The sequence below is a fragment of the Castor canadensis genome, chromosome 11, assembly GCF_047511655.1.
Source record: "Castor canadensis chromosome 11, mCasCan1.hap1v2, whole genome shotgun sequence".
Taxonomy (NCBI): Eukaryota; Metazoa; Chordata; class Mammalia; order Rodentia; family Castoridae; genus Castor; species Castor canadensis.
This window is the reverse complement of record NC_133396.1, coordinates 51,515,582-51,542,637: the sequence shown is the minus strand read 5'-3', so window position 1 is coordinate 51,542,637 and position 27,056 is coordinate 51,515,582. Positions and strand designations below refer to the sequence as shown.

The 27,056-nt window shown below is 40.6% G+C and overlaps 1 protein-coding gene and 1 pseudogene across 3 annotated transcripts in view; one reads left to right on the top strand and one right to left on the bottom strand.

Annotated features, from left to right (window-relative positions):
• Positions 1-18,919, top strand: part of Prpsap2 (phosphoribosyl pyrophosphate synthetase associated protein 2) — a 39,154-nt gene extending 20,235 nt beyond the window's left edge. For all 3 annotated transcript variants that reach the window (XM_020165739.2, XM_020165740.2, XM_074046715.1), the window contains 5 exons: positions 4,157-4,212; positions 10,938-11,086; positions 13,696-13,766; positions 16,939-17,085; positions 18,177-18,919. In XM_020165739.2, the coding sequence (XP_020021328.1) occupies positions 4,157-4,212; positions 10,938-11,086; positions 13,696-13,766; positions 16,939-17,085; positions 18,177-18,335 (582 nt within the window). In that variant the 3' untranslated portion in view covers positions 18,336-18,919. The remainder of the gene's footprint in view (positions 1-4,156; positions 4,213-10,937; positions 11,087-13,695; positions 13,767-16,938; positions 17,086-18,176) is intronic.
• On the bottom strand, positions 660-1,232 carry LOC109687739 (vesicle-associated membrane protein 3 pseudogene; annotated as a pseudogene).
• Positions 18,920-27,056: the final 8,137 nt, after the last annotated feature.

Sequence of the window (27,056 nt, the reverse complement as noted above, 5' to 3'; positions counted from 1 at the left end):
TTTAATTTTAATTTTTTTCCTATAAAAACTTTTTATAGGGGTTATTCTGATTAAAACACAATTTTATCAAGTGATACATAACAAGAGTATAAACATTCATATCTAATGTAAGAGCAAAATCTATTCATCAGCATCCCAGTTTAAATACAGTGAGAGTCAGTAGTGCTTACAAAAAGGGCCCTAAGTATCAAAATAAGGCACAGCCTGTTATTGTCACAGATTTGTGTTAGGCAGTAGTGTTTTTTCCTGGAAGGCACAAGTTGGAAATTTGATTACCCAGAGGTTTAAAAATGTGGTTTTGAAGATATTGTCGAAGACCAGGACAGCTAATTTGAACCAAATTCTCTTAACTGGAATCAATGGCAGGTAATTAGTGACAACATGTTGTCTAGATGACAGCATTCTGGAGCTCAAGAAGTCTCTCCCAGCCTGTGTGTACATCAGTAAAGACCCTGTGCAAGATGTGAACAGGGCTGGCCACACCTCGAGTTGGTAGTGCATATTCAAAACAAAGGCACATTCCTTAGAAACCGAACTCTATGTGAACTAATGAAATTAACCATTTTAGAAAGAACAGTAGGTAAGCTTGATGATGTAGCAGGTGCTAAGTCAAAAGTCGAAGAGGTTTCGGAACAGCAGGATCCCGCCTCTCGGGTTCTTCATGAGGTGACATGCCACATGATGACCATGACAACAATGGTGGTGAAGATCACCAGAACGCTAATCCCTATTACCACATCTTGCAGTTTCTCCACCAATATTTTCTCTTCAGCTTGGCAGCACTTGTTTCAGATTGAGAAACTCCTGCCTGCAGCACATGCGTCTGCATGGTTGTCTAATTCAGAGATCTTCTGGTCTCTTTCTAATGCCTCATCCACATTGACTCTCATTATGTCCACCATCTCATCTACTTGATGCTGTGTTTGCTGAAGTCTTCGATTGCTGCCACTGGCAGCACTTAAACCTGCATTTGCACCTCCAGACATTTTGGTGGTTGCGGGGGTAGCTGGCAAGGGTCAGCAGAACTGCACAATGGGCTGCACAGGCCAGGGAGGTGGGCGGCACGGCATGGCGGTGACATCATCAGAACTTATTTTTATTTTCTGTTGTTTTTGAGATTGAGTCCCTCTATGTAGGTTCAGGCTGATCTCAAACTCTAATGTAGCCCAGACTGCCTGGAGCTCTCCATCCTCTGGCCTCATCCTCCTAAAGACTGAGAATGCAGGCTTGCACCACCACACCGAGCCAATATTTGTTTTTCTTTTTTGTTGGTACTGGAGTTTGAACTCAGGGCCATGTCATGCTTGTTAGGCAGATGGTCTGTCACTTGAGCCTCTCTGCCAGCTCTTATTTATTTATTTATTTATTTTTGGGGGGGGTGGCTTCACACTTGCAAAACAGGCTCTCTACAGCTTGAACCACACCTCATGTCCCAACATTTGTTATTCCTTTTTTTTTAAGTTTTTTTGAGACATGGTCTTGCTTCATAGCTCAGGCTGGCCTCCAACTTAATCTTCCTGCTTCCTGCCTCATCTTGTGTGCTAGGATTACAAGTGTGTGCTTCCATACCCAGCTTTTTTCTTTTTTTATTCTTAATTTAAATTTTTGCATTTTATATATAGCATTCTGAGAAAATCCTTGGCTTGATCCTCCCAGGTTTGTTGTTAAGCTGTGTTGTTGTGTCATTTCTGTTGTTAAGCCAGCCAGCTGGCTACTGAGCTTTTATTTAGACCACAATAACATCCTCTTCCAAGATTTCTTTTGGCTCTTTTTCATGCTACCTTTTTTTCTTCCTGTCTCCCTCCCTCCCTTCTTTCCTTCCTCCCTCCCAGGGCTTCACACTTGCAAAGCAGGCACTCTACCACTTGAGCCAAACCTCCAGTTTGTTTTGTTCTTGTTATTTAGGAGATAGAATCTTGTGACCTGTTTACCTAGGCTGGCCTCAAGCTGTAGTCCTCCTGATCTCAGCCTCCCAAGTAGCTAGGATTACAGGATTGAGCCACCAGCACCTGGCAAAAACTGAACTTTTTTTTTTTTTTTTAATGGTACTAGGGATAGAACCCAAGGCTTCATGTATGCTAAGCAAGTGCTCTACCACTGAGCTATGTCCTCAGCTCCTGCCTATTCTTTCTTTATGTATATGAACTCCTGTTTTATCCTCTGAAGAGACAATAAGGCCTGGCTCTATTAGAGTCATTTTGTGTTATTAACGGTTTTAATAGTGGGTATATCTCTTCTTGGTAGGGTTTAGTGCTATTTGATGATGTTCAGTGAGGCAAGGGATGTACATGAGACAATTCAGAAAGGCTTCGACCAAAAATAATAGAAGTACTGAAATGAAATTGTACTTTGCTGCCGTCCTCGCAGAGTACTGGATGAATTAGGCTTTCCTGTACACACACTGATCTGAAGTGATCAGATGGTCAGTATATGGATACCCTTGTACCGCATCCTTCTTCAGAGTAATTAGTTTTTTTCTTCACCTACTGAGTATTTAGTGCTTTTTACGTGCTGGACATTGTAGCTCTAGGTGTTATTAACCACTTACATTAAGATTCATTGGTGTGTCTGGTGTGATGGTGCAGGACTGTAATCTCAGCACTAGGAAGGTTGAGGAAGAAGGATTGAGAGTTCCAGGCGAACCTGGGCTGCATATTGAGGTCCTGTCTCAAATACAAAACAAGATCAGATTCAGTGCCTCACACTCATAATCCTCACTACTTGCAAAGAGAATCGAGAGAATCACTGTTTGAGCCCAGCACTGGCAAAAAGTTTGCCAGAGCCCATCTCAACCAATAAAAAACTGGGTGTGGTGGTGTACACCTGTCATCCCAGCTACCTGGGAAGCATAAATAGGGGGCTCCCATAATCCAGCTGGTACAGGCATAAAATGAGATCCTATTAAAAAAATAACTAAAGCAAAAAGGTCTGGCAGCATGGCTCGGGTGGTATAGCGTCTGCCTAATAAGTGTGGTATCACCAAAAAAACAACAAAAAATAAAGGTTGGCTGGTGTGATTGTGAGACAAAGCAATGAGAATGTACTTAAGTGAGATAACATAATTTAATGGTTATTATTAATTTAACATTTCAAGAACATAATTTGAAAATATTGCCAAGATGTCTCTCTGCTGAGCTTAAAAATAGTTCTCTTTTCTACACTCTCAGAACTTGACAGTGGTTATATCTTTGACTCTAATCATCACTAGCACTGATTAAATTTTTAACAGTAACAAAGACTCCAAAATAACTGATATTTTAGTTGGGATTTTTTGTTGTCTGGTTTTTTGTTTGTTTGTTTGTTTGTTTTTAAGGGCTCTTAAAGTCTTTTTAAAATAGCACTGGGCTGGGTACCCTCTCTTGGGACCCCTCTCAGCTCTGGGAGCTCTACTCTTTGCTACTTTTCTATCTCAAAAAAATTCTCCTACTTTGCTCACAATAGATAGATGGACAGATGGATGGATGGATGGATGGATGGATGGATCAAGCACTGGACTGATTTGGTTGCCCTTTTACAATTGGCTTTCTCAGTATGTTGTAACTATGTACAATATGTTAAATAGTCACTTGTTTGGACCACAGTGATTGTGATTTGACAATTAACTTGGATCAGACTGGATGGATAGTGTCCTTCTACTGTGAAGTTGCATTTTAATTGGGACTCATGAGAGGACAGTAGGCTTTTAGACTTTATATTTTTATTTATTTTTTGAGACAGGGTCTCACTTTCTAAACCAGGCTGACTTTGAACTTTTGATCCTCCTGCCTCATCCTCCTGAATAGCTGAGATCACAGGTATGCACCACTTTGCTCAGCTTCTGTTGTTATTTCGAAAATATATTTGTATTGCATTATCAGTTTTTGCTGGCACAGAGATGTGAGCTAATCACTGATTGTCCATACTTTTTTCTTAAGTCTGTGTGTCTCACAGTTTAATAGTACTTTTCCTAAGTAGGCAAAAATACTCTTTTAGAAAACATTTTCATTTTCATTTTCCAAAGGAGAGTTTTACTTTGAACTTTTTCTTTTTTTACAAGTAAGTAACTTCCAAGTAAGCAGATGACAGTTTTGAGTATTTTGGAATGCTCCTTTTTATTAATTGTCAGAATATCCTCTTAGAGACATTGTGATAATCCCCAACCTCTTGTATGTCACAGATCCCAGACTATAGGAATGCAGTCATCGTGGCCAAGTCTCCAGCCTCAGCCAAGAGGTAGGTGGGCCTTACAGCCTCTGCTTGGATCTACTTCTAAGGGTGATATATCTGCTGAGTCCCAGGTGTTCCCCCTGGTCTCACTTACTTTTCTTCCATGGATTGATTTTAAGATTGTCCTGCCAGTTCCACTTCTGAAGTAAGTATTTTAGTTTCCTCTTTTATTTTCAATCCCAGTCTGTGACTGCCAGTCATATTTCTTGACCAAAGGTAGCCAGAAGTGGGGAGTACTGATCTAGCATGTCCCTCCTTTCCAGATGGACAACCACTTGGTCTTCAAATCAGTGGTTAAAATACTGGTGAATATACTTCATGATTGTTTACTGCCTTTTATTCAGAGAACTCAGTAATTTATTAACAGAGTTGTATCCACCTGAGAAGCCACTTGTTTGTATGTGTTAAAAGGTGACATTTAACAAAACTTAAGCATGCTGAGAGTCTGTAGAGAAAGTTAGATTTAGCCTGGAGTAACTGGTAAATCGATAATACTATACTTAAAATTGGATTTTGAGAGGATTTCACACAGCATTGTTTTCTGAAAAAGCCACCATCAGAGAGAGTAAGAACAAAATCACATGTAGGAGAGAGGCTTTTTTTCCTTAAAAAGCCCTTTAAAATTATTTTCTAGTTGAATATTTGGGATTACTGGATCACTTTTGAGTCCTGAGACATGTAAAGTTCCTCCAGCCTGGGCCCATGGGCTCTCAATGTCAAAGGATGATGGGGAGTTTGCACATAGTAAGCCATAGTTTTAGAAGTTTTACAGATAAGTTGTTTGGCATTTTAAGTTAAGCATGACACTTGGTGCATGCTCTTGTAATAAAATAAATTGACTTTTACCATGTTCTTATGGCACACCAGGCCTGTGCCCCACCCCCCTGTGTGCTTTCAAGAAGCACACGGGGCCCCTCGTCTCCATTTGTCTACATTACAGGAAACCTTGACTCATTGTGGAACATAAATATTTCAGTCAGCTTTTCTGAACATTAGTTCAAAGGCTTAATTCATTTTAATTTAATATGTGCTTTTTTTTTTTTTCTTTCCTTCTTTTGATGATACTGGAGTTTGAACTCAGGGTCTCATGTTTGCTAGGCAGGCACTCTACCATTGGAACTACTCCACCAGCCCTGATTTACATGCTTTTAAAAAATTAAGGTGAAATCATATAGCATGCAATTGTCTTTTGGTGTTTATAGGGCCTTAGTTTCAGGACACCCTTTCGATACCAAAATCCACAGATGCTCAAGTCTGTATTAAGTGGCATAGTATTTTCATTTGACCTATGCACATCCTCCTATATTCTATAAATTATCTCTAGATACTTACAATATCTAGTAAAATGTAAATGCTGTGTAGTTGCTTTACTGAAAAAATGACAAGAAATAAAGTTCATACATATTCAGTACAAATCAAGTTTTTTTCCTTATGTTTCCAATCCTTGGTAAATTGAATCCATAGGTGTAGAACTTGCAGAGATGGAGGGTGATTGTAATCATTTTCAAGTTTGCAATTCTCTCGTATTTAGGGCATGTAGAGGGTTGTGCAGCTGCCACCTGCCCCTCAGAAACACCCTGTGCCCATTAAGTAGTCACTCCCAATTCCTTCTCCCCTTCTCTTGGCAACCACTTACGTAAGTTCTGTCTTTGTGGATTTGCCTGTTCTGGACATTTCTTATAAATGGAGCTACACAGTATGTGGCCTCCTGTGTCTGGCTTATTTCACTCAGCATTATGACCAAAACATTCATCCATACAGTAGCATGTGTCAGTGCTACATTCCTGATTTCATGATATTCATGAATCCTGGAGACCTGTGCAGGTGGATTCCTACTGGTCTCTTCTAACTGCGCCTCTGGTGGCTGCTGCAGCCAGTGGTTACCACCAGTACTAAGTTTTTAATTTGGCTATTACTTTTTTGTTTTGATTTGACGATGGTAGAGATTGGACCCAGGCCCTCAAATGTGCTACCGTTGAACTACACCCCAAGCCCCTGGTTATTGTTTTTGGTGGGGTTTTTTTGTGTGTGGCAGGGGGAGGAGAGTACTGGGGTTTGAACTAAGGAGAGCCTCAGGCTTGCTTGCCAGGTAATTGCTCTACCACTTGAGTCATGCCCCCAGCCCTTTTGCTTTTAGTTTTTTTGTTTTCCATGTAGGGTCTCATGCTTTTGCCTAAGCTGGCCTCCAGCCATGATCCTCTTGTCTCCATCTCTGTCTTTTTGAATCCTAAATCTACTATTTGGTTCTTTGTTCTGTTTTGTTTCTTTGCTAAGACCTATTTCTGTGTACAGGCTTTCTGTTTCTTCAAGCACATTCATAATTGCTCCTTACTGCATTTTTCTGATAACTGCTCAGATTTCTCATATAATCCTAATGTGTCTGTCGTCTTGGCATTAGCATCTGTAATTGGTTTTTTTCATTCATTTTGAGATTTTTCTGGCTTCTGATATGGTGAGTGACTTTCAGTGGGAGTCTGTACATTTGGATATTGCTTATGAGTGTCTGGATCTTACTTAACCATGTTTTTGGCTGAAATGTTTTTACTCCCCCTTGGTGGTACAGGAATTTGAATTTAGGACATTGCACTTCCTATGCGCCTCCTCCCCCGCAGCCTTTTTGTTTTAGTTATTTTTCAGGTAGGGTCTCGTGTTTTTGCCCAGGTCTGACTTCAGACCATAATCCTCCTACCTATGCTTCCCGGGTAGCTGGAATGACAGGTGTGAACCATCATACCCAGCATGTTAAATAAGATGGGGTTTCATTAACATTTTCCTGGGCTGGCCTTAAACTGTGATCCTCCCAGTCTTCATCTCCCAAGCAGCTGGGATCATGGGTGTAAGCCATTCAGTGACTTCTTATGACTCAGGCAGAGAAAGTGGTGAAGAAAGAAGGTTAGGTTTCCCATCCCACCTGTGGCAACAAGCCAAGGTGAGAGGGGCAGCTAGACACCTGTGAGAGGAAGTGGAAGCACCTGCTCCCCATAGGCCCTCCACTAACACTAGAGGGCATGTCTTCACTACTGCTGGATGGTGATAGCAGTCCTGATTCATTGGGCCTCTTCTAGACTAGCCTGGACTACATAGTGAGAACCTATCTCAAAACAAACAAAAAAAGAAATATAAATTAGATACAATTTATATTTAGAAATACAAATTCAACCACACCAATAGGTTTTTTGTTTTTTTTTTTTGTGGACCCTCTACCACTTGAGTTATACCTCCAGCCCTTTGTACTTTTTCAGATAGGGTCTTGTGCTTCTGTCCAGAGGCAGCCTTGGACTGCATTCATCCTGCCTATGCCTCCTGTGTACCTGAGATTACATGTGTGTGCCACTACACCTGTTCTTTGAGATAAGGTCTTGCTAACTTTTTTCTCTGACTAGCCTTGAGCTCTGTTCTCCTTTTTCTACCTCCCAATGTAGTGGGGATTACAGGTATGTATGAGCCACTGCACCCAATTTGATCTTACGTTTTTAGTGTCAACAGCAGAGTTAAACTATTGTGCTATAGTAATAATGTCACACTCTGCTGAAATAGGCAAAATACAGTTTTTTACTAGTCTATAGCAAAGCTTTCCTTAATTGTAGAGCGCATATAGAAAACCTGACAGAGGCATGAATTCCATCCCTCTAGGGAACAGTATTCATGTGTTCAAGGGCCCAATATGTCTTTCAAATGTATTGGTTGTGTCCAGTATAGATAGTGCTGATGGGATTCGGTACTGTCCTTATTGCTTCTTGTTTGTTTTTAGCTCCCAAGGGGGAACTTGTTTGGAATTTTTGGTGTAAGAAAACCAAGATTGGGAGAACTTGTTGGGTACCTCAAGCACTTGACATTTACTGTACATTAGGTGCTGAGGATGGAAAACAGTGGGGACCCAGTGTCCCACTCAGGAATGTGGCCCATGGGGGAGATGGACCTAATGAATTAATGAAGCAAGGTGAGGAGGAAGGAATAGGTTTAAAGTAAAACGACAGAATAGTGATATGCCTTGGTAAAACTAGTACTTTAAAAAAAAGGTGGAGTGGTTATATGACTATCAGACAAACCAGAACAAACAGAATTGCCAGGGATAAAAAAAGTGCTTTCATAATTATAAAAGGGTCAGTTCTTCAATAAGGTTTGATAATACTAAACAGTGTAAACTGAATAACAATTTCAAAATGTATGAAGCAAACCCTTGTAAGGAGGGTTTTGTCATAAGGAGAAATTGATAATAGTAGGCATTGATCCATTATTCCATTGTTAGTAATGTGTAGAACAAGTAGACAAAAACTCAGTTAACACTGCAGAGGGCTTGAACTGTACTGTCCACCACCCAGGGCTAATCAACAGGTTAGAACACTCCATCCAAGGACAGCAAAATATCCCGTGTATATGTGCATATGCAAATGTATACACATTCATTTATTAAGATATTCTAGGCAATAAAACAAGTCTCAAATTTAAAATGACTTAAGTCATGCAGAAGGTATTCTCTGACCACATTGGAATTAAGACTAATTCCAATAACAAGTATAAATCCTGAATATACAGTAACTAAATAACACAATTGTAGATAACCCATGGGTCAAAGAAGAAATGAGAAGGGAAGTTAGAAAGCACTTAGAAGAGAATGAAAATGAAAATTTGTGATGTACCACTAAAACAGATTGCCAGGGAGAGATATAAAGAGCTGTAAGCACCTTTATTAGAAAAGAAGACAGATCTCAAATCAGTGATCTCAGCTTCCACCATACGTAAGGTACCAGAAAGAGGACAGCAAATCAAAACCAAAGTAAGCATAGGAAACAGAAATCAGTAAAATAGAAAGTAGACAGACAAACAAACAAACAAAAAACAGAAAAGCAGGGAACAATGAGAACTTTGGGGAAATCAATAACGTTGATAAGCCTTTATCCAGACTGGACAGGAAAAAAAGACACAAATTATAAACATGAGGGATGAGAGATGTGGCATCCCCGCAAATTCTGTGAACCCATCTTCTAATGGTAATTTCTGTCAAACATTTAAGGAGGAGGTAATGCTAATTCTACATTAACTCTTCCAGACAGTTAAAAAATACTTTCCAACTCACTCCACGAAGCCATCATTACCCTGATAGTCGGACCAGACACAGACATACAAGAAAAGAAAACTACAGACCTATATCCATAATGAACATAGGTGTAAAATTTCGGAGCAACATTTTAGCAAACTGAATCCAACAATATGTAAAAGGTTAGTATATCATGACCATTTGGAGTTTGTCCCTGGAGTGCAAAGTTGGTTTAACATATTTTTTTTTTTAAATGTAAGTCACCATGTTAATGAGCTAAAAAAACAAAACAACAACAACAACAAAAAAAAAAACTTATGATTCCCAGTAGACTTTTGACACAATCCAACTTCTATTCCTGATGAAAACTTTAAGCAAACCAAGAACCAAATGTTGCATTTGGATAGTATTCAATCTGCCACTTTCTTCTTTTACAAAGTTGTTTTGCTGTTCTACATTCTTCGTATTTCCATATGAATGTTTTAATCTGCTTTTTCATTTCTACAAAGATGTCTGCTGAAACTTTGGGATGGTGTTGATGATATATGCCAATTTAGGGAGATATTACATCTTATAGTGTGAGCACAGTATCTCCATCAGTTGAGGTCATTAATTTCTCTCAGCAGCGTTTTCTAGTTTTCAGTGTAAAGTGTAAAGATCTTTTCATAGATTTATTCCTATGTGTGTCATTTACTTTCCTGTTTGTATGTTCTTTTTCACTTTATTTCCAGTTGTTTGTATGTTGGTCTTGAATCCTGCAACCTTGCTAAACTGATGTTTTTGGATTCCATCAAACCATATATGCAAATTAGATCTGTTTTACATACTCCTTTCTATAATTGCATTCCTTTTTTGTTTGTTTGTTTTTGTTTAATCAGTACTGTCTAGAACCTGGAGAACAGTCTGGCTATATTTTAAAGAGGTGAATAGATCCCTACTATATGATCCAGCCATTCCACTCTTAGGTATTTACCCAGGACAAAAGAAAGCATATGCCATGCAGAGATCTGTCTGTACATGAATGTCCATAGCAGCTTTATATGCTTAAAACAAAAAAACAAAAAAAAACCTCAACAGTCTGACAAGACAATGGTTAAACTGTGTTATAGTCATACAATGGAATATTACTCAGCAATGAAAAGACTGAACTCTTGGTATAACATGGGTGAATGTCCAAAACGTCTTGAGTGAAGGAAGTCAGACAAAAAAAAAATACATATTATGGTTCCACTTCCATGAATTTCTAAAAATGGTTAAAAATGGTGATAGAAGGCAGATCAATGGTTGCCTAGGCCTGATAGGAGAAATACAGAGGGCACAAGAATACTCTGTGTAACACTTCAACAAATACTTAATGCACTTTGTCTTGTGTGGTTGGTTCACACAGGTGGGCAGTTAGAGTGAGCAATTACAGGAGATGAAACAGGCTGAGAGGAGGCTCCTGCCGTGCTCAGGCTCTCAGCTGGCTAATTGCAGACCAGACCAGGCTGCTGGTCATCATTGGTGCCCATGGCCAGAGGGCAGCATCTGTCATATGTGCTTGCCATGCTTGGCCTTGGGTTCTAAGATTCTCTTTTCATTATTCCTTCAAAAACAACATTTTATTTGTGTCCTCTTAATGTTGTCTCCCTATACATGAGCAGACCCCAGGTGCTGCTTGAGTATTGATTTGTGTTTCATGCTTCCTCTTTAGGGCACAGTCTTTCGCAGAGCGCCTGCGCCTAGGAATCGCTGTGATTCACGGAGAAGCACAGGATGCCGAGTCAGACTTGGTGGATGGTCGGCACTCCCCACCCATGGTCAGGAATGTAGCTGCCATCCACCCCAGCCTGGAGATCCCCAGTAAGTGTGCCGCTGTCCTCTGATTGTAAGACTGACTAAATTGTGGTTTTTTTTTTTTTTTTTAAAAAAACATGAGCTCTCTCTTTTTGGTTTGTTTTTTGAATTGGCAAAAACTAGTCTAATACCTTTTCTTCCCCATTCTAACAAATGCACTCCTGCTGACCTATGAGTGGTAGAGCTCTTTAGAAGCAGTCTGGTCTGTCATTGTAAGACCTAGGAAGATGTTCAAACTGTTTAGACTCAGATGTAGCACTTCAGGGAAGTTCATTTACTTGTTCAGCTGTCTATCCCAGGGTGTACTTTAGCATAAGCAAAAAGCTATTTTATACACAAAGTCCTTCACCATTATGTTATATTCAAAATACTGAACAGGTTTAAATGGTTTAGCAGAGAGGAAGGCCTGATTAAATTATGTTGTGTAAGTACAGCTAATTATGCAGTCCTGTGAAATAATCAGGACTGTCTGGAAACAGGAGAAAAATCTGTGGAATGTCAATAAAGGTAGAATACAAGACTGTATTCCTGTCTGTCTTTCCTCAGGCCACTGTGTGACAAAATACCTTCGACTGAGTAATTTAGAAACAACAGAAATTTATTGCTCATAGTTCAGGAGGCTGGGAGTTCAAGGTTACAGTGCCAACAGCAGCAGTGTGAGCCTATTCCTCACATGATAGAGGCTCCCTCAAGCCTTTTGTCAAGGCACTTAATTACCTCCTAAAGGCCTCATTTCTCAATACCACCACAATGAGTTTCAGCATGAATTAGGAGGGATACAAACATTCAGATCATAGGGTTTCACCTTTGGCTCCAAAATTCCTGTTAATTTCACATGCAGAACATATTTCTTCCATCCCATAGCCCCAGAAGGCTTTTACTTAGTTCTAGCATCAACTCAAAAGTTCATAGTCTCATCTAAATCACATATGGTTGGGGCCCAAGGTAGAAGTCATTTTAAAGCAGATTTCTCTCTTGCTTTAATTTCTCTCCCTCTGCTCTGTGAAATCAAATAAGCTATGTACTTTCCAAAATGTAAAGATTGGACAGGCACAGGCCAGACATTCCCCTTCTAAAGTGGAGAAATAGGCAAAAAGAAAGGAGCTATAGGAACTAACATAGTCAAAACCCAGTGGGGAAGACAGCATTAAATCTCTCAGGCTGGAGTTGCAAACAGGTGGCTCTACCAATCAGGAGTCTCGGGTATCCCTGTCCCCATGGCTCTGCAGGGTATTGCCTATAGGGGGCTTTCCTGTGTTCTCTGCCAGGGCCTGAAGGCTCTCAGAGTTTTCCTGTGACGCCTAGGATGTGATAACCCTGTCCCAACAACTCATTTGCTCTGTGTTTCATTGAGATGGTACTGCACAGAGATGCTGCTGTGCCTTCCAGAAGCGTGGCTTGAGCCTCAGCTGGGGCATCCAAGGAGCACTGCACCAGAATGTAGGAAGCAGAGCCTTGAAGTTGTTCTGCTCCCAGGGCCCTGGTGTTCCATTGCAAGAGTACATCACTCCTTATCCATCATCAGTTGACAGTAACTTAGATTTTACTACCTTTTGGGTATAATGCTGCTGTGTGCACCCGTGTACAAGTTTCTGTGTGGACATGTGATTTCATTTCTCTTGGTATATACCCAGGAGCGGGATTGCTTGGTCACATGGTAGTTCTGTGTTTAACTTTGAGAAAGGATTCCAGATTCTCTAGTACTTCTGACTGTTTTTAAAAGTCTAGCAATCCCATGGGTATTAAACATTGTGCAAATCAAAATTTGCATTTCCCTAATGAGTAAAATGTTGAGTATCTTTTCATATGCTTATTGGCTATTTGTATATGCTTCTTTGGAAAAATATCTATTCATAGACTTTTAACAATTGGGTTATTTTTATTGAGTTATAAGTGATTTTTTTCCGCTATATTTTGAATACTAGATACCAGATACGTGATTTGTACATACTTTTTCTTATTCTATGGGTTGTCTTTTCATTTTCTTCACAAAAAGTTTTAATTTTGATGGAGTCCAGTTCTTTTTTTTTTCTCTTTTGTTGCTTTTCTTTTGGTGTAATGTTGAAGGAATTTGTTTTCTTTCCTTCCTCTCATGTTTTGTCATTTTCAGGAGTTTTTCATCTTTTTTGGTTCAGATGTTTGTGTAAGTGGAATTGCTCTCTTAATTTGCATTTGTATTGTTTGTTTCTAGTGTGTAGAAATAAAACTGATTTTGTCTATTCATCAGTTTCTGTGCAATTTTACTGAATTCATGTGTTAGCTTTGGGAGTTTTTTGGAATTTTCTATATGTAGGATCACATCGTCTGCCAGAAGAATTTTACTTCTTCCTTTCCAATCTAGATGTTTTTTATTATTCTTTTTCTGCCTAATTGCTTGGTTTACATACGCATTGCCACACAAGGTGCAAGCAGGCATCCTTGTCTCATTTGGTTTCAGTCTCTCACCATTGAGCATCACGTTAGCTGTGGGTTTTCATAACTGCCCTTTATTGGTTGAGGAGGTCCTTTCGCTTCCTAGCTTTTTGGGAGTTTTTCATCAAGAGACATTAACTTTGTAAAGTCTTTGTTTTTACTTTAGCATAGACACTCAAATGTGTGTGTTTTATTCTGACCAGTGCTGATTCCTAAAGAAAAGCCCCCAATCACAGTGGTTGGTGATGTTGGAGGAAGGATCGCCATCATTGTGGTATGTAGGCCTCTTTTATTCTGTTGACTTATTTGTAAATTGTGTGCATAGAAAGGCCTAGGGACAGTGTATGACCAGGTAAGTCTCCTGAAAGTTGGTCCCTTGTGCTAAATGTTTGCTTTGACCCACGTATTGAAAAATGCTAGTAGTTTGTTCAAATTTGATAATTAGTAGGTTATTATGCAGCTGTTTGTTAATCATATTGTGGGCAATTGTTTTATGATAAAAGTAGTGTACAGAGTTGATTATAACCATTTCAAAACACATACTGAAGACTAGGGATGTAGCTCAGTGAAGCCCTGAGTTCAATCCCCAGCACCAGAACAAAACAAAAGACACGAATCATTTCACACTTCATAAAACCAGTGCACACACACAGTACACACACTATCTCTTTAATTAAGACGAATGGATGAGCACCTGGGAAGTTCACTACTCTCTGGAGAGAGAGTGGGTGGCCAGGTGCTCCAGAGGCCTTCCCAGGTTTTCCCTGGTCTCTTCCTTCTCCCTCTCCAACAGAAGTTGTTGCCAGCCTGAGAGTTGTAGGTTCACACCCTTACTTATCTTTACAGTCTACAGTGAGTGCTGTGTGACTTCAGTGTTTATAGAAATGATGTATCTGTGTAGTTTGTTCCCTTTCTTCAACATTGTTACTAAGATTTACCTGGGTGGTGACTTGTGATTGCCCTTTATTCTTTCTCACTGTTAGATGGTGTTCCATGTTGTAACTGTTACACAGCTATTCTCCAGACATACAGTTTTTCCTAATTCCAACTAATGCCACTTTGAACATCCTCCTTCGTGTCTGTTTTCTGGTGCATCCCTGTGAGAATTTCTAGGTGCTTGGGGTGGAGTTGTTGGGTCTGAAGATCCACACGTTTGCAACTTAACTAGGTCCTGCCAAGTGTTTCCAAAGTGGTCCCAACAGTTTCCCAACCACAGTTTCCCTAGTGGTGCCCCTGCTTTCCCCAGTGCTTGATTGATTTTTATTGGCACCTTTTTCAAGAAACTGGCTGTAAAAACAAGGTGTTATAGGTACAGTAGCAATTTCTTCTCCTTTCTATTCCAATTGTGTGTGTGTGTGTGTGTGTGTGTGTGTGTGTGTGTGTGTGTGTGTTAAAAACAAACTAACAAACCTTTTTATTTTGAAATAGTTACCGATTCACAGGAAGTAGTAGAAAAATGTACAGGGTGGTCCTGCATGTGCTTAACTGATGCAGTAATACAACCAAGAGTTAACAGTGTTCTTTTATTACTTTTTGATTCTCATTTTGTGTGTGTGTGGTACTGCAGAGTGAACATCATTTCTTTGGATAGTAGCAGTTACATGTACTGTGTGTGTGTGTGTATAGCCATCGCTGTGGTCAAGGTGCAGAACTAGCCTGTTTGCTCCCCACCCAGTCACTAACTCCTGGCAGCCACTTATCTTCCTCAATCTCTATAATTCTTATTTCAAGAATGTCATAGGGCTGGAGGGCTTTCCTCAAGTGGTAGAATGCTTGCCTAGCATATGAAAGGCTCTGAGTTCAATCCCCAGTACCTCCAGAAAAATACAGAATGTTATGTACATAGAACATATAGTTTTTAACCTTTTGAGGTTAATTTTTTATTTAGCATAATTCCAGCACCTGTTAACTGTTGTTCAGAAGGCATCTGAGTTGTTTCCAGTTTTCACCTATTATAAGTGAAACTGCTGTGCACTTCTATGTATGGACTTTGTGAACAGTTTTAATTTCTCTGGGTAGTGCCCACGGGCACTTGTTGATTTGCATGGTGGTTGCATAAGAAACTGAAAGCCAGCATGGTAGTTAATGCCTGTAGTCCCAGCTACTCAGGAAGTAGAGGATTGCAAATTCAAGGCCAGCCCAGACAAAGTGAGAAAAATCTTACCTCAAAAAAACAAAAACAATAGGGCTGGGGTTGGGGTAGCTCAAGTGACAAAGTGTTTGAGGCCCTAGGTTCAGTCCCAGTACCACAAAAACAAAACAAAAAAACCCTGCCAAACTGCTAAGTTTGATCACCAACACTGCCCACTCCCCAGAAGAAACTGTCAGACTTTTCCAGAGTGGCTATACCACTTTACCAGTAGCACATTTTAAGTAATATGTGTGTATATATATGTTTTTTTTGGTTGTTGTTGTTTGAAGTTTTTTTCTTATTGTTTTTTGTTTTCACAGTACTGGAGGTTGAACTCAGGGCCTCCCATTTGTACTACTCTACCAGCCCTTTTTTGTGTTGCTTATTTTTGAGCTAGGGTCTTGTTTTATGTCCCAGCTCGCCTGGACTGTGATCCTCCTATTTGTGTTTCCCCACATGACATGACAGACACGTGCCACCACCATTGTTCAGATAGGGTCTTTTTTGCCCAGGCTGGCCTCAAACCTCGATCCTCCTGATTTCCACCTCTCATATAGCTAGTATTACAGACTTGAGCCACCATGCCTGTCTCTGTGTGTGTGTGTGTGTGTTAATCATAGTATTAATACTATAAAAGATCAATGTTAGGCAAATTCAATTCTAGACAGTGCTTTATACCAGAATGGGTTTAAAAGAACTCTGTGAGTCTGGTAATCTTGGAAGTATCAGGTAAGGTATCTTATTATTAAAAATAATAATTAGCTGTTGTCCCACCTACTGAGGAGGCTGGGGCAGGAGGATCACTTGAGCCTAGGAGTTCAAGACCACCCTGGGCAATATAGCAAGACCCTGTCTCAAAAAAAAGAAAAAAATGAGTAATTTTTTCCCATTGTAAGGACATATGTCAGAAGCATATTTCCCATATGCTCAGTGGAGAAAATATGGAAAATAAGGAAAAGTTGCAAGAAAAAGCTAGCAGAAAGCCAATTCCATTACCCAGCCAAAGCCTCTAGAACCCTCAGACGAGCCTGGAGCATGTGCCTTGGAGGGCTCAGTTCTGGCCCACCAGGCATGCTCAGAGGGTGGAATGGCTTTCCCCAGGAAGCCTCCGGCCTGGCGGGAGCCTGTCCTGCAAGTGGAAGGGCAGGAGGTGACTCATAGGAGAGGCCTCGACAGACGCTGGGGCCAGTGACAGGAACATGCCACCATGCTGTCTGCATGTATCAAGATGCATTTAGGCAGACCCTTCTTTTCCTGGTTGTTTAGTCTGTCTTTACAAGTGTTCATGTGCCTTTTGCTCCTTGTGATTTGACAGGATGACATCATCGATGACGTTGACAGCTTTCTTGCTGCAGCAGAGACCCTGAAGGAAAGGGGCGCGTATAAGATCTTTGTGATGGCAACTCATGGCTTGTTATCTTCTGATGCTCCCCGGCTAATTGAGGAGTCTGCCATTGATGAGGTAGTGGGCCTGGTGGTGTGTGGGTGGTGTTGCCCAGGCATTGCTTGTCCAAGTCCCTCATTTCAGAGAACAGGTATAAGAATGAACTTGTTTGTGGTTAAGAATAGAATCAAAATGTGGTTGTATTTGCATTTCATTGCATATAAGCTTCTAGCTCTGCCACTTTTGAAAAATAGCTTTATTGAGATATAATTCTCATACCATATAATTCATCCACTTAAAGTATACAAGTCAGTGGTTATTAGAATATTCAAAATTGTGTAATGATTACAGTTGATTAAAGAACATCTGTCCATAAAGAAACCCTCTACCCATCAGCAGTCACTTCACATTTCCTCTCAACCACCCTGGGAACCGCTCATCTACTTTCTGTCCCTATAGATTTGCCTAACCTGCACGCTTCATATAAAGGAGATCATACAACAAGTGGTCTTCTGTGACTGACTTATTTCAGGTTTCATCCATGTTGTAGTATGGACCAATACTTTGTTTCCTTTTATGACTGAATTATATTCTGTTGTACAGCTGTGCAACATTTTGTCTGTCTCTTCATAAGTTGTTGGAAACTTGAGTTTCCAAGTTTTGACTGCCATGAACAGTCATGTGTAAGTTTTTGTGTGGATGTGCTTTTTCAGTACCCTGGGGTGAGAGTAAGATTGCTGGCTTTTATGGTAAATCTGTAAACTTTGAGAGATTGCCAGACTCTTTTTCCAGAGTAGCTGCAGAGTTTCACAGCCCCACCAGCAGTGAGCAGGGATTCCAGTTTCTCCTCATCCTCCCCAACATTGGCTATCCCTGTCTTTTTTGGATATAATTGTCCTAATGGGTGTGAGGTAGAAACACAGGTAACTTCTCAATGATGGGGACCTTGTTGAAGGTAAGTTAGACTAGCCCTGTCATGCCAAATAGAACCACATCACATTTTCAGAGCAAGGTATGGCTTTCTTGCTTGCTTGCTTTCCTTTCTTCTTTCACTGGGGATGGAACCCAGGGCCTCACACATGCTGGGCAAGTCCTCTGTCATGAGCCACACCCCCAGCTCTGAACCTGCTTGGCGTCTGATGCTCTTGGTTGTTTCTCATGATTCACAGGTGGTGGTGACCAATACAATCCCACATGAAATCCAGAAGCTTCAGTGCCCCAAGATCAAAACTGTGGACATCAGCATGATCCTTTCAGAAGCCATCCGTCGCATTCACAATGGGGAGTCTATGTCCTACCTTTTCAGAAATATAGGCTTAGATGACTAAACAGCTTTCTTTTTGTAAAACTGCCAAGGGCCAAACTGGAAGCCTGGGCAGGCGGGCTGAGGGTCGTGCCCAACTGGATATACTTGACAGGAGCCAATGTGTTTCTTTCCTTCCCTTTCCCCGACCCTCTCTTCTTGCTGATTCCTAGGAAGACAGACCAACTTTTTATGTCAGTTTGGGTATTTGTGAAATTGGGGCATTTTTTATAAAAGAAAAACTTTATTCTCCTCTTAAATAAATAAGTTAAGACCTGATTGATTTTAGTTTAACTATTTTTTAAATCGCACTTGGAGTAAGATTTTTAAGCTCATAGCCTTTTTCCAGAGTTGCTTGAGCCAAGTGTTTGGATGGATTAATGAAATGATCTACGTCTAACACCTGCAGTCAGAAGGCCAAAAGGAATATACGGTTGTTCCAGTAAATGATGTTTTCAGAAATGCTTGTCAAGACGAGCATATGGACTATGTGGTCATATTTATTTTCTGCAACAAAACAAGGAATAAAACTTTGTGTTTTGTGTGTTTTTTAAAACTTTGTGTTTTAGCAATTGTTTTATAACTAAAATAAAATGGAAGCTGAATATATGTGCTGTGGATGTGTAAATGTTCGTCAGCTTGTTATGTTTTCTCTCCTGCAACTCCTTGGGGTCACAGAACCTCTCAAGTATATTATTCCTTGCTCTGACGATTGCTCAGAGGTCCTGAAAGTTGATGATGTGAAGTCACTTGGCTGAGGCAGGAGAGAAGTTGGAAGCAGGGACAAGAGTTGCAGGCTACATCTGAGTGTGGCTTTGCTTCCTTTGCGAGAGTCAGGATGTACCGCCGCATGCTTTGGGTAAGCGATGTGCCAGGGATGGGTGCAGCATCTCAAGTGAGTAGTGGCACCCTTGTCACTGTCACGGGTCTAAGAATTGTCTCACTTGGAGTTTTGAGTTTAACACTCTTTGTCTCTCTTTTGTGTGTGTGTGTGTGTGTGTGTGGCAATACTGGGACTTGAACTCAGAGGCTTCTGCTTGCTAGGCAAGTGCTCTACCACTTGAGCCATGTCCCCAAACCTTTTCCTTCTTCCTTAGAGGTTACTCAACAATGATCCCAGAGAACTCTGGGGCCCAGAGGTGGCTAATCAGACCTCCCACTGAGCTCACAGTGGCAGTGGTAACAATATTCAGGAAGTACTAGTTGTACACTTTCTCCTGCATACAAACGCTTAAACCTTTGCCTTCTGCCTGTTTGTGTTTTAATATGGAATAAATAATTGGCTTAGCGCAAAATTAAGGTTAGTAACTTATTTGGGTTTTTAGCACTCCTCAGAAAACAACAGACTCAGGGCTTGCTGGAGCAGGCCTGGGCCTTGTGTGTACAGAAGCCACAGAGGCTCTGCTTCTGGCAGTGCCCACCCACCTCATTTCACTAATGAGGTAACAGCTTGGGAAAAAAAGTGTCCCCACCACCAAGTTTTCAGATTAACAGAGCTGCTAAGTTGGGGAGCGTGTCCTTGCTTTTCAGATCTGTCCCTAGAATGGGGAAACCAATCTTCATGAAGGGATGGGCATAGAGAATGCCACGTTGACGGCCATATCTTGAAGAGCTTTGGGAACAGTGCCACTAGTGGCCTATTAGAGGAACTAATCTGTGTCAGGAACTGGACTTAACTGGGCTGGAGAAGCTGCTACAGCAAAGGTCCTTTCTTTTTCCAGACTGCTGTGTGTGGTTTCTCACTGTCTTCCATATAAACATCAGTGGAGGAAGTCACCGTGTAGTTTCACTTTGGAACAAGTACAGCACTTTCTGAGTGGCCTTGAGCGCTTCCATGTGGTGCTCCCCGTTGCCACAGTAGCTCTACCAAGTGGAGGATGGGCCCTGCTCTAACCCTGGGAGGAAGTGCACTCTTCAGCTCTTTTCAGTAGGAAATTTTCCCTGGGTGACTGATCAGTGAGCATTGACCTCTGTGTCCTCTTTCATGAAGAAAGTCAAATTTACCGAAGAGAAGTGAGTGAAAAGAGACATCATGTGATGAGGCTGGGACCCTCCCAACCCAGAGACTTGTGTTCATTAGCTCTGGTGGAGTATGAAGATGAGCAGTGGAAGGAGTCCAACCCCAGGTGTGGGTAGAGCCTGACACCTGCCAGCACAGGGCTTAGCAGAGTGGAGGGCCTGGAGGAGCTGCCCCTTTGAGAATAGGAAGGCATAGCAGGTGTCCGGGCCAGGTACACAACAGCAGCAGAGTGCCATGTCCTAGCTTGCTGCGGCTGGGCAGCAGGATGGAGGTCCTTGAGAGGCCCATGTGGGAGGCCCTGCTGCATGGTGGGGAGCTTGTGGGGCGAGGGCCACAGGAGCTGCCAGGGAGGAGGAAGTCTCCCATTTGGGCCCCTCTGCCACCCACTTCCTCTTCGAGAGGAAACCATAGTGACCAGGTCTTCTGTGTCATAGGCTTTTCATGAGCCAGGGAAGCCCTGCTTGCCTTTCAGACTGTCTCTACTTAGTGACCAGAGACTGAGGAGTGGAACCCTGAAACTTACAATAAAAATTGACTTTGTTTCTCATTTGGATTGGTTGCCTGGGAGGAGCACCCAGAGAGTTCTGTTGGCCTTGACTTGGTTCATTCATCTCCATTGATCTGAATCCAAGTGTTGCTGGGTAGCCAAGCTGCCCCCCTAGTCCTTGGGTGGAACTATTTGAGCCTACTCAAATACAGTCAGATTGGCTAACTGCTGTGACAACCAATAATGGATGCTACCATCTATTAAATATGCCGGGCATTGTCCCAGCATGCTACTTCATTAACCATCACTGTCACAGCATTCCTATTTGAGTATGAGAACACTATCCAAGAGAGCGAAGGGCTTTTCCTTTGACACCAGACGTCAGCCATCCATCCCGTGATTGCTTGTGCCCTGCACGTGCAGGAAAGTACTCCTCCTTAGGTGATCATGTGAAGTAATACAATGATGTTTGGGCCTAATCAGACTTGAACTCTGCCTTGTTAACCCAGCCTCCTCACTGCTGCTGACCTACAAGGATGCAGGCTGCCCCGTCCGTGCCTGGTCTATGAGCAAAGTTTACTAGGAGATTAAAACAGTAACTGGTTAGAGCATGTGATATAAATTGAGGTGGGTTAGGGTTCTCTAGAGAAACAGTGGGAGACTATAGATAAAAGGAGACCAACAAGCAGAGACTGCACTACTGATTAATTTTCAGAACTGGTTCCCATAGTTGTGGGATCTGGCAAGTCTAAACCCTGCCAGGCAGGTGTAAGCTGAAGACCAGGAAAGAGCGGATGTTGCAGTCTCAAATTCAAAAGCAGAATTTACTCTTCTCTGAGACCTTGTTCTTCTCTCTTAAGGCCTCCAACTGGTTGAACATGGCTACTGACATTATGGGTAGTAGTCCACTTACAAAGCCTACTGGTGTGTGAGAGGCACAGCAAAGCTCTTGAGGGCCAAGGAAGCCCAGGTCAAGAGCATGCAACCCCATCTGAAAAAGGAACCTAGGGCTGCGGAATGACTTGAATGGTAGAGCACTACCTGGCAAGCACAAAGCCCTGAGTTCAAGCCCCAGTGCCATCAATATATATATATGTATATGTATGTATGTGTGTGTATATATATATATATACACACATATATACATATATACATAGTAGAGGAAAAACCTATGAACCCCAAAGTCGGTTCATTGAGAAAACTGACAAAATTGACAAATTAGCTATGCTAACCAAGAAAAGATGACAGAAGACTCAAATTACTAAAATGAGAAAAGAGTGGGGACATTTCTACTGACTTTACAGAGTCAAAAGAAATTATAAGAAAATACTAAACAATTATATATCAACAGATTAGATAACCCAGGCAGAATGTACAAATCCCCAGAAATAAACTACCAAAACTGACTCGAGAATAAAGAGAAGATTTGAATAGATCTATAAAAAGGAAAGAGATTGAATCAATTATCTAAAACTCTAACAAAAAGAAAACCCAGGACCAGATGGCCTCACTGATAAATTCAACCAACATTTGAAGACGCATTAACACCAATTCTTCCAAAATTCTGAAAAAATTAAAGATGAGTGCTATGAACCTCTCCTCCCCCAGTTCATATGCTGAAGCCTGACCATCAGTGTGTTTGTAATAAGAGATAGTCTTTATGAGAGTAATTAAGGTTAAATGAGGTCAAATGGGTGGAGCCCTAGTCTGACAGCATTAGTGTCCTTATAAGAAAAGACAAAATCAATCTCTCAGCCCCGCCCCCCTCCAGAAATAGAGCCCTCACCAGCTGTAAACTGGCACACAAGTTGCTCTTTCTCACTGCTTGGACATTGTAATGGAAGTTACAGCTACAGCAACTAGGCAACAAGTCACACATGATAAAGGAAGAAGTCTATTTGTAGATGACATGATGTTCTGCACAGGAAATCCCAAAAGACACACTCAAAATGAACTATTAAAACAATAAGTTATCTTGGCAAAGTTACAGGATACAAAAGCAACAAAAATCAGTTACATGTCTATACATTAAAATGAACATTTCTCAAATGGTAGCATCCAAAGGAGTGAAATGCTGAGGGGCTGGGCACAGTGGTTCATAGCTGTAATCCCAGCTACCTGAGAAGTGGAAAATGGGAGGATTGTAGTCTGAGGCCAGCTGAAGCAAAAAGTAATTGAGACCCCCATATCAACAAAAAAGCTGGATGTGATGGCAAGCAACTCTCATCCCAGCTACATGGGAGGTGTAAGTAGGAGGATTGTGGTCCAAGCAAACCTAGGCAAAAAGTATGAGAACTTACCTGAAAAATAACTAAAGCAAAAAGAGCTGGGCGCATGGCTCAAGTGGTACTGCAAAAAAAGAAAGAAAAGAATGAAATGCTGGAAGTACCGTCATCTTAGCAGCATTAAGTCTTTGCAATCCAATAACATGGAATGTATTTCCATTTATTTAGCTCTTTAATCTCCTTAAGGTAGTGTTTTATAATGTTCATTGTGTAAGTGTCATACCGCCCTGGTTAAATTTATTCCCAGGTATTTTTTGATTTTGTAATGGAAGTGTTTTCTTAATTTCATTTGTGGATTATTCATCACTAGTCCACAGAAATACAACTGATGTTTGAGTGCTGAGTTTGTATCCTGTAATTGTACTGAGTTTTTAAAACTCTTGTGTGTATATGTGTGTGCTCTTAAGGACTTTCTACACAGAAACAAAATCATATTGCCTGCAAGTAGAGATCATTTTACTTTTTGCTTCCTACTTGAAAACCTTGTTCCTTCTTATTTGTCTGAGCACTCTGGCTAGTATGAAGAGGTAAAAGTGTGCAGCCTTGTCTTATGCCTGATCTTAGGGTAGAACACTTCCAGTCTTCCACCATTGAGTATGATGGTGCCCATATGTTTTCCTTATATGGACTTTATCATGTTCTGGAAGTTCTCTTTTATTCCTAGTTTTGAGTCTTTTTGATCATGAAAGGGGATTGGATTTTGTCAAACATTTTTTTTTTTTTAGCAGTTGAGATGATCATGTTGGGTGTCTTTCCCATCACACTTTGTTCTGTTAATGTGGTGCTATATAATCAAATTGATTTCATTTGTTGAAGCACCCTTCTATTTCTTAAATAAATCCCACTTGGTCATGGTGTGTAATCCTCTTACTGTGTTGCTGAATTCACATAGTTGGTATTTTGCTGAGGATTCACATCTAAACATCTAAATCAAAGGGCTATTGGCCTTTATTTCTTGGGATATCTCTGCTGGCTTAAGCGTTAAGGTAATGTTGGTTTAGTTGGTAATGAGTTAGAAAGTGTTCAATTTTTTTTTTTTGATACAGGGGTTTGAACTCAGGGCCTAGACCTTGAGCCATTCCACCAGCCCTTTTATGTGATGGGTTTTTTCCAGATAGGGTCTCGAGAACTATTTGCCTAGACTGGCTTCGAACCATGATCCTTCTGATCTCTGCCTCCTGAGTAGCTAGGATTATAGGCATGAGCCACCAGTACCTGGATAAAGGTGTTCAATTTTTTGGGAAGAGTTAGTGAAGAACTGACATTAATTCCTCTTTAGATATTGGGTGGAATCCACCAATGAAGCCTTCTGACCCTGGGCTTTGTTTGTAAGCATTTTGGACTTCTGATCCTGTCTTCCTTCTTATATTATTTAGTTTGTATTTTCTAATTCCTCTGAGTCCATTTTGACAGTTTGTGTGTTTCTAGGAATCTGACCATTTCCCCTAGGTTATCCAATTTACTAGAATGCAGTTGTTCATAGCATTCATTATAATCCTTTCAGTTTCCGTAAAATTGGTTGTAACATTTCCACTTTCATCTTTGATTTTAATAGCATGAGTCTTCTCTTTCTTAACCCAAATAAAGATTTGTCAAATTTGTTGATTTTTTTCAAAGAACCAAGGTTGTTGGGTTTCTCTATTATTTTTCTATTTTTTTTGTTTTATGTCAATGCTAGTCTTTATTATCTATTTTTTCCTTCCTTCTAGCTGTTAGATTTAATTTATTCTAACTGTTAGATTTAATTTGTTAGATTTAATTTAATTTAATTTAACTTAATTTAATTTGTTCAATTAGGCTGTCAATTTGAGCTCTTTTTCTTTTAGAATTAGATGTTTACCCTGTGCATTTGTATCTTGGAAGTATGAAACTTTCTTTTTGATTGTCCCAGACCTCACAGCTAAGAGTTTGTCTTGAGTCTCTTAGGAGTCTCAAAGAGACTAAGAGTCTCAAAGGAGATTTTGGACTTGGCCTTTTGAGCAGTGCTGGAAGAGTTAGACTTTGGGGACTCTTGGAGATAGTCAGAATGCCTTTTCCATTGTGAGATGGGCATTAGCCCTTAGAGGCTAAGGGCAGACTATAGAAGTTTGCATCAGGAATGTCCCCAAAGGACTCATGTGGTAAAGACTTGGTCCTCAGCTCAGCGCTATTGCTGGGTGGTAGAAATGTTTAGGTGAGGCCTAGTAGAAGGTTTTGGGACATTGGGGGCACACCCTCAAAAGGAATTATGGATAGCCAGTCTTTTCAACTCATTTTTGCTTTCCAGCTGCCATGAAGTGAGCAGTTTGTTCTACCATGCACTCCCCACCCCCCACCCCCAATGATGTTCTCCTTTGCCACAGGCTCCAAAGCAACAGGGCCTACTGATCATGGACTCAAATCATGAACCAAAATGAATCTTTCTTGTTTAAAGCATTTTGTTATAGTAATTGAAAGCTAACACTGGTGTTTATAATTTTAAAATTGCTTCCGTGTATTGCTTATATCCCATAAGTTTTGGCTGTGGCATTTTCTCTTCCATTCATGTCAAGACATTTCTAATTTCCCTTATGATTTCATCTTTGTTTAAGAGTATGACATTTGCTGGGTGCCAGTGGCTCACACCTGTAATCCTAGCTACTCAGGAGGATTGCGGTTCAAAGCCAACCCCAGGCAAATAGTTTGTGAGACCCTATCCCCAAAAAATCCCATCACAAAAAGGGCTGGTGAAATGGCTCAAGTGGTAGGCCCTATGTTCAAACCCCAGTGCCACACAAAAGAAAGAGTGTGACATTTAATTTCCACATACTTGTGAATTTTCCAGTTTTCTATTTCACTCATTGCAATCTGAAAAGATACAATGTATGGCTTCAAACATTTTAAATTTATTAAGAATTGTTTTGTGGCCTAGCAGGTGGTCTGTCCTAGAGAATGCTTTAGGTGTCCTTGAGAAAAGTGTGTTTTCTGCTGCTGTTGGGTGGAGTGTTTATCATATGCTTATCAGGTCTAATTAGTTTTCACTTACCTAAGCGCTCTATTTTCTTGTCCATCCTCTGTCTAGCTATTCCATCCATGATTGAAAATGGGGTATTGAAGTCTCCAAGTGTTATTATACAGCTGTCTGTTTCTCTCTTGACTCAATTTTTGCTTCATATGTTCTAGAACTCTATTGTTTTATGTAGTCAATTTAACTCATTTACATTTAAAGTAATTACTGATAAGAAAACACTTTCTTCTGCCATTTATCTGTGGTTTTAAAATATGATTTATCATATTTTATATTATTTTTATCTATATATTTTTATTTATATATATTTTTTTTTCTCAATTCTTCCATTATTGGCTTTTTTGAAACCCATTTTTTGTAGTGTCCCATTTCGAGTCCTTTGTTCTTTCCTTTTCTGTATATTCTTTAGTTAGTTCCTTAGTGTTTCTTTGGGGATTACAGCAAACATCTTGAACTTGTAATAATCCAGTGTGAATAATACCAGCTTAGTTTCAATTGTATGTAAGCACTGTGTTCCTGTACATCTCTGTACATCTCTGTCCCTCCTATATGTTATTGTCACAGATTACATGTTTTCTTTTTTTTTTTTTTTTTTGGTGAGACGGGTTTGAATTTAGCTTTGCGCTTGCCAGGCAGGCACTTTACCACTTGAGCCACACTCCAGCCCTTTTTGCTTTAGATAGTTTTGGATAGGGTCTTGTGTTTTTGCTCCATGCCAGGCTCAGAGCGTGATCCTCTTACCTGCAGTTTCCTGGTTAGCCAGGATTGCAGTATGTGCCACCACACCCGGCTAGTTTGTCATGATGAAGTCTTGGTAACTTCTTGCCCAGACTGGCCTTGAACTCTAGTCCTCCTGATACATGCCTCCCGAGGAGCTGGGATTACAGGTGTAAGTCACCACATCCAGAGATGACTTCTTTATGCATTGCATACCCACTAACACAATTGTTGCTGTGCACACTTTCCTT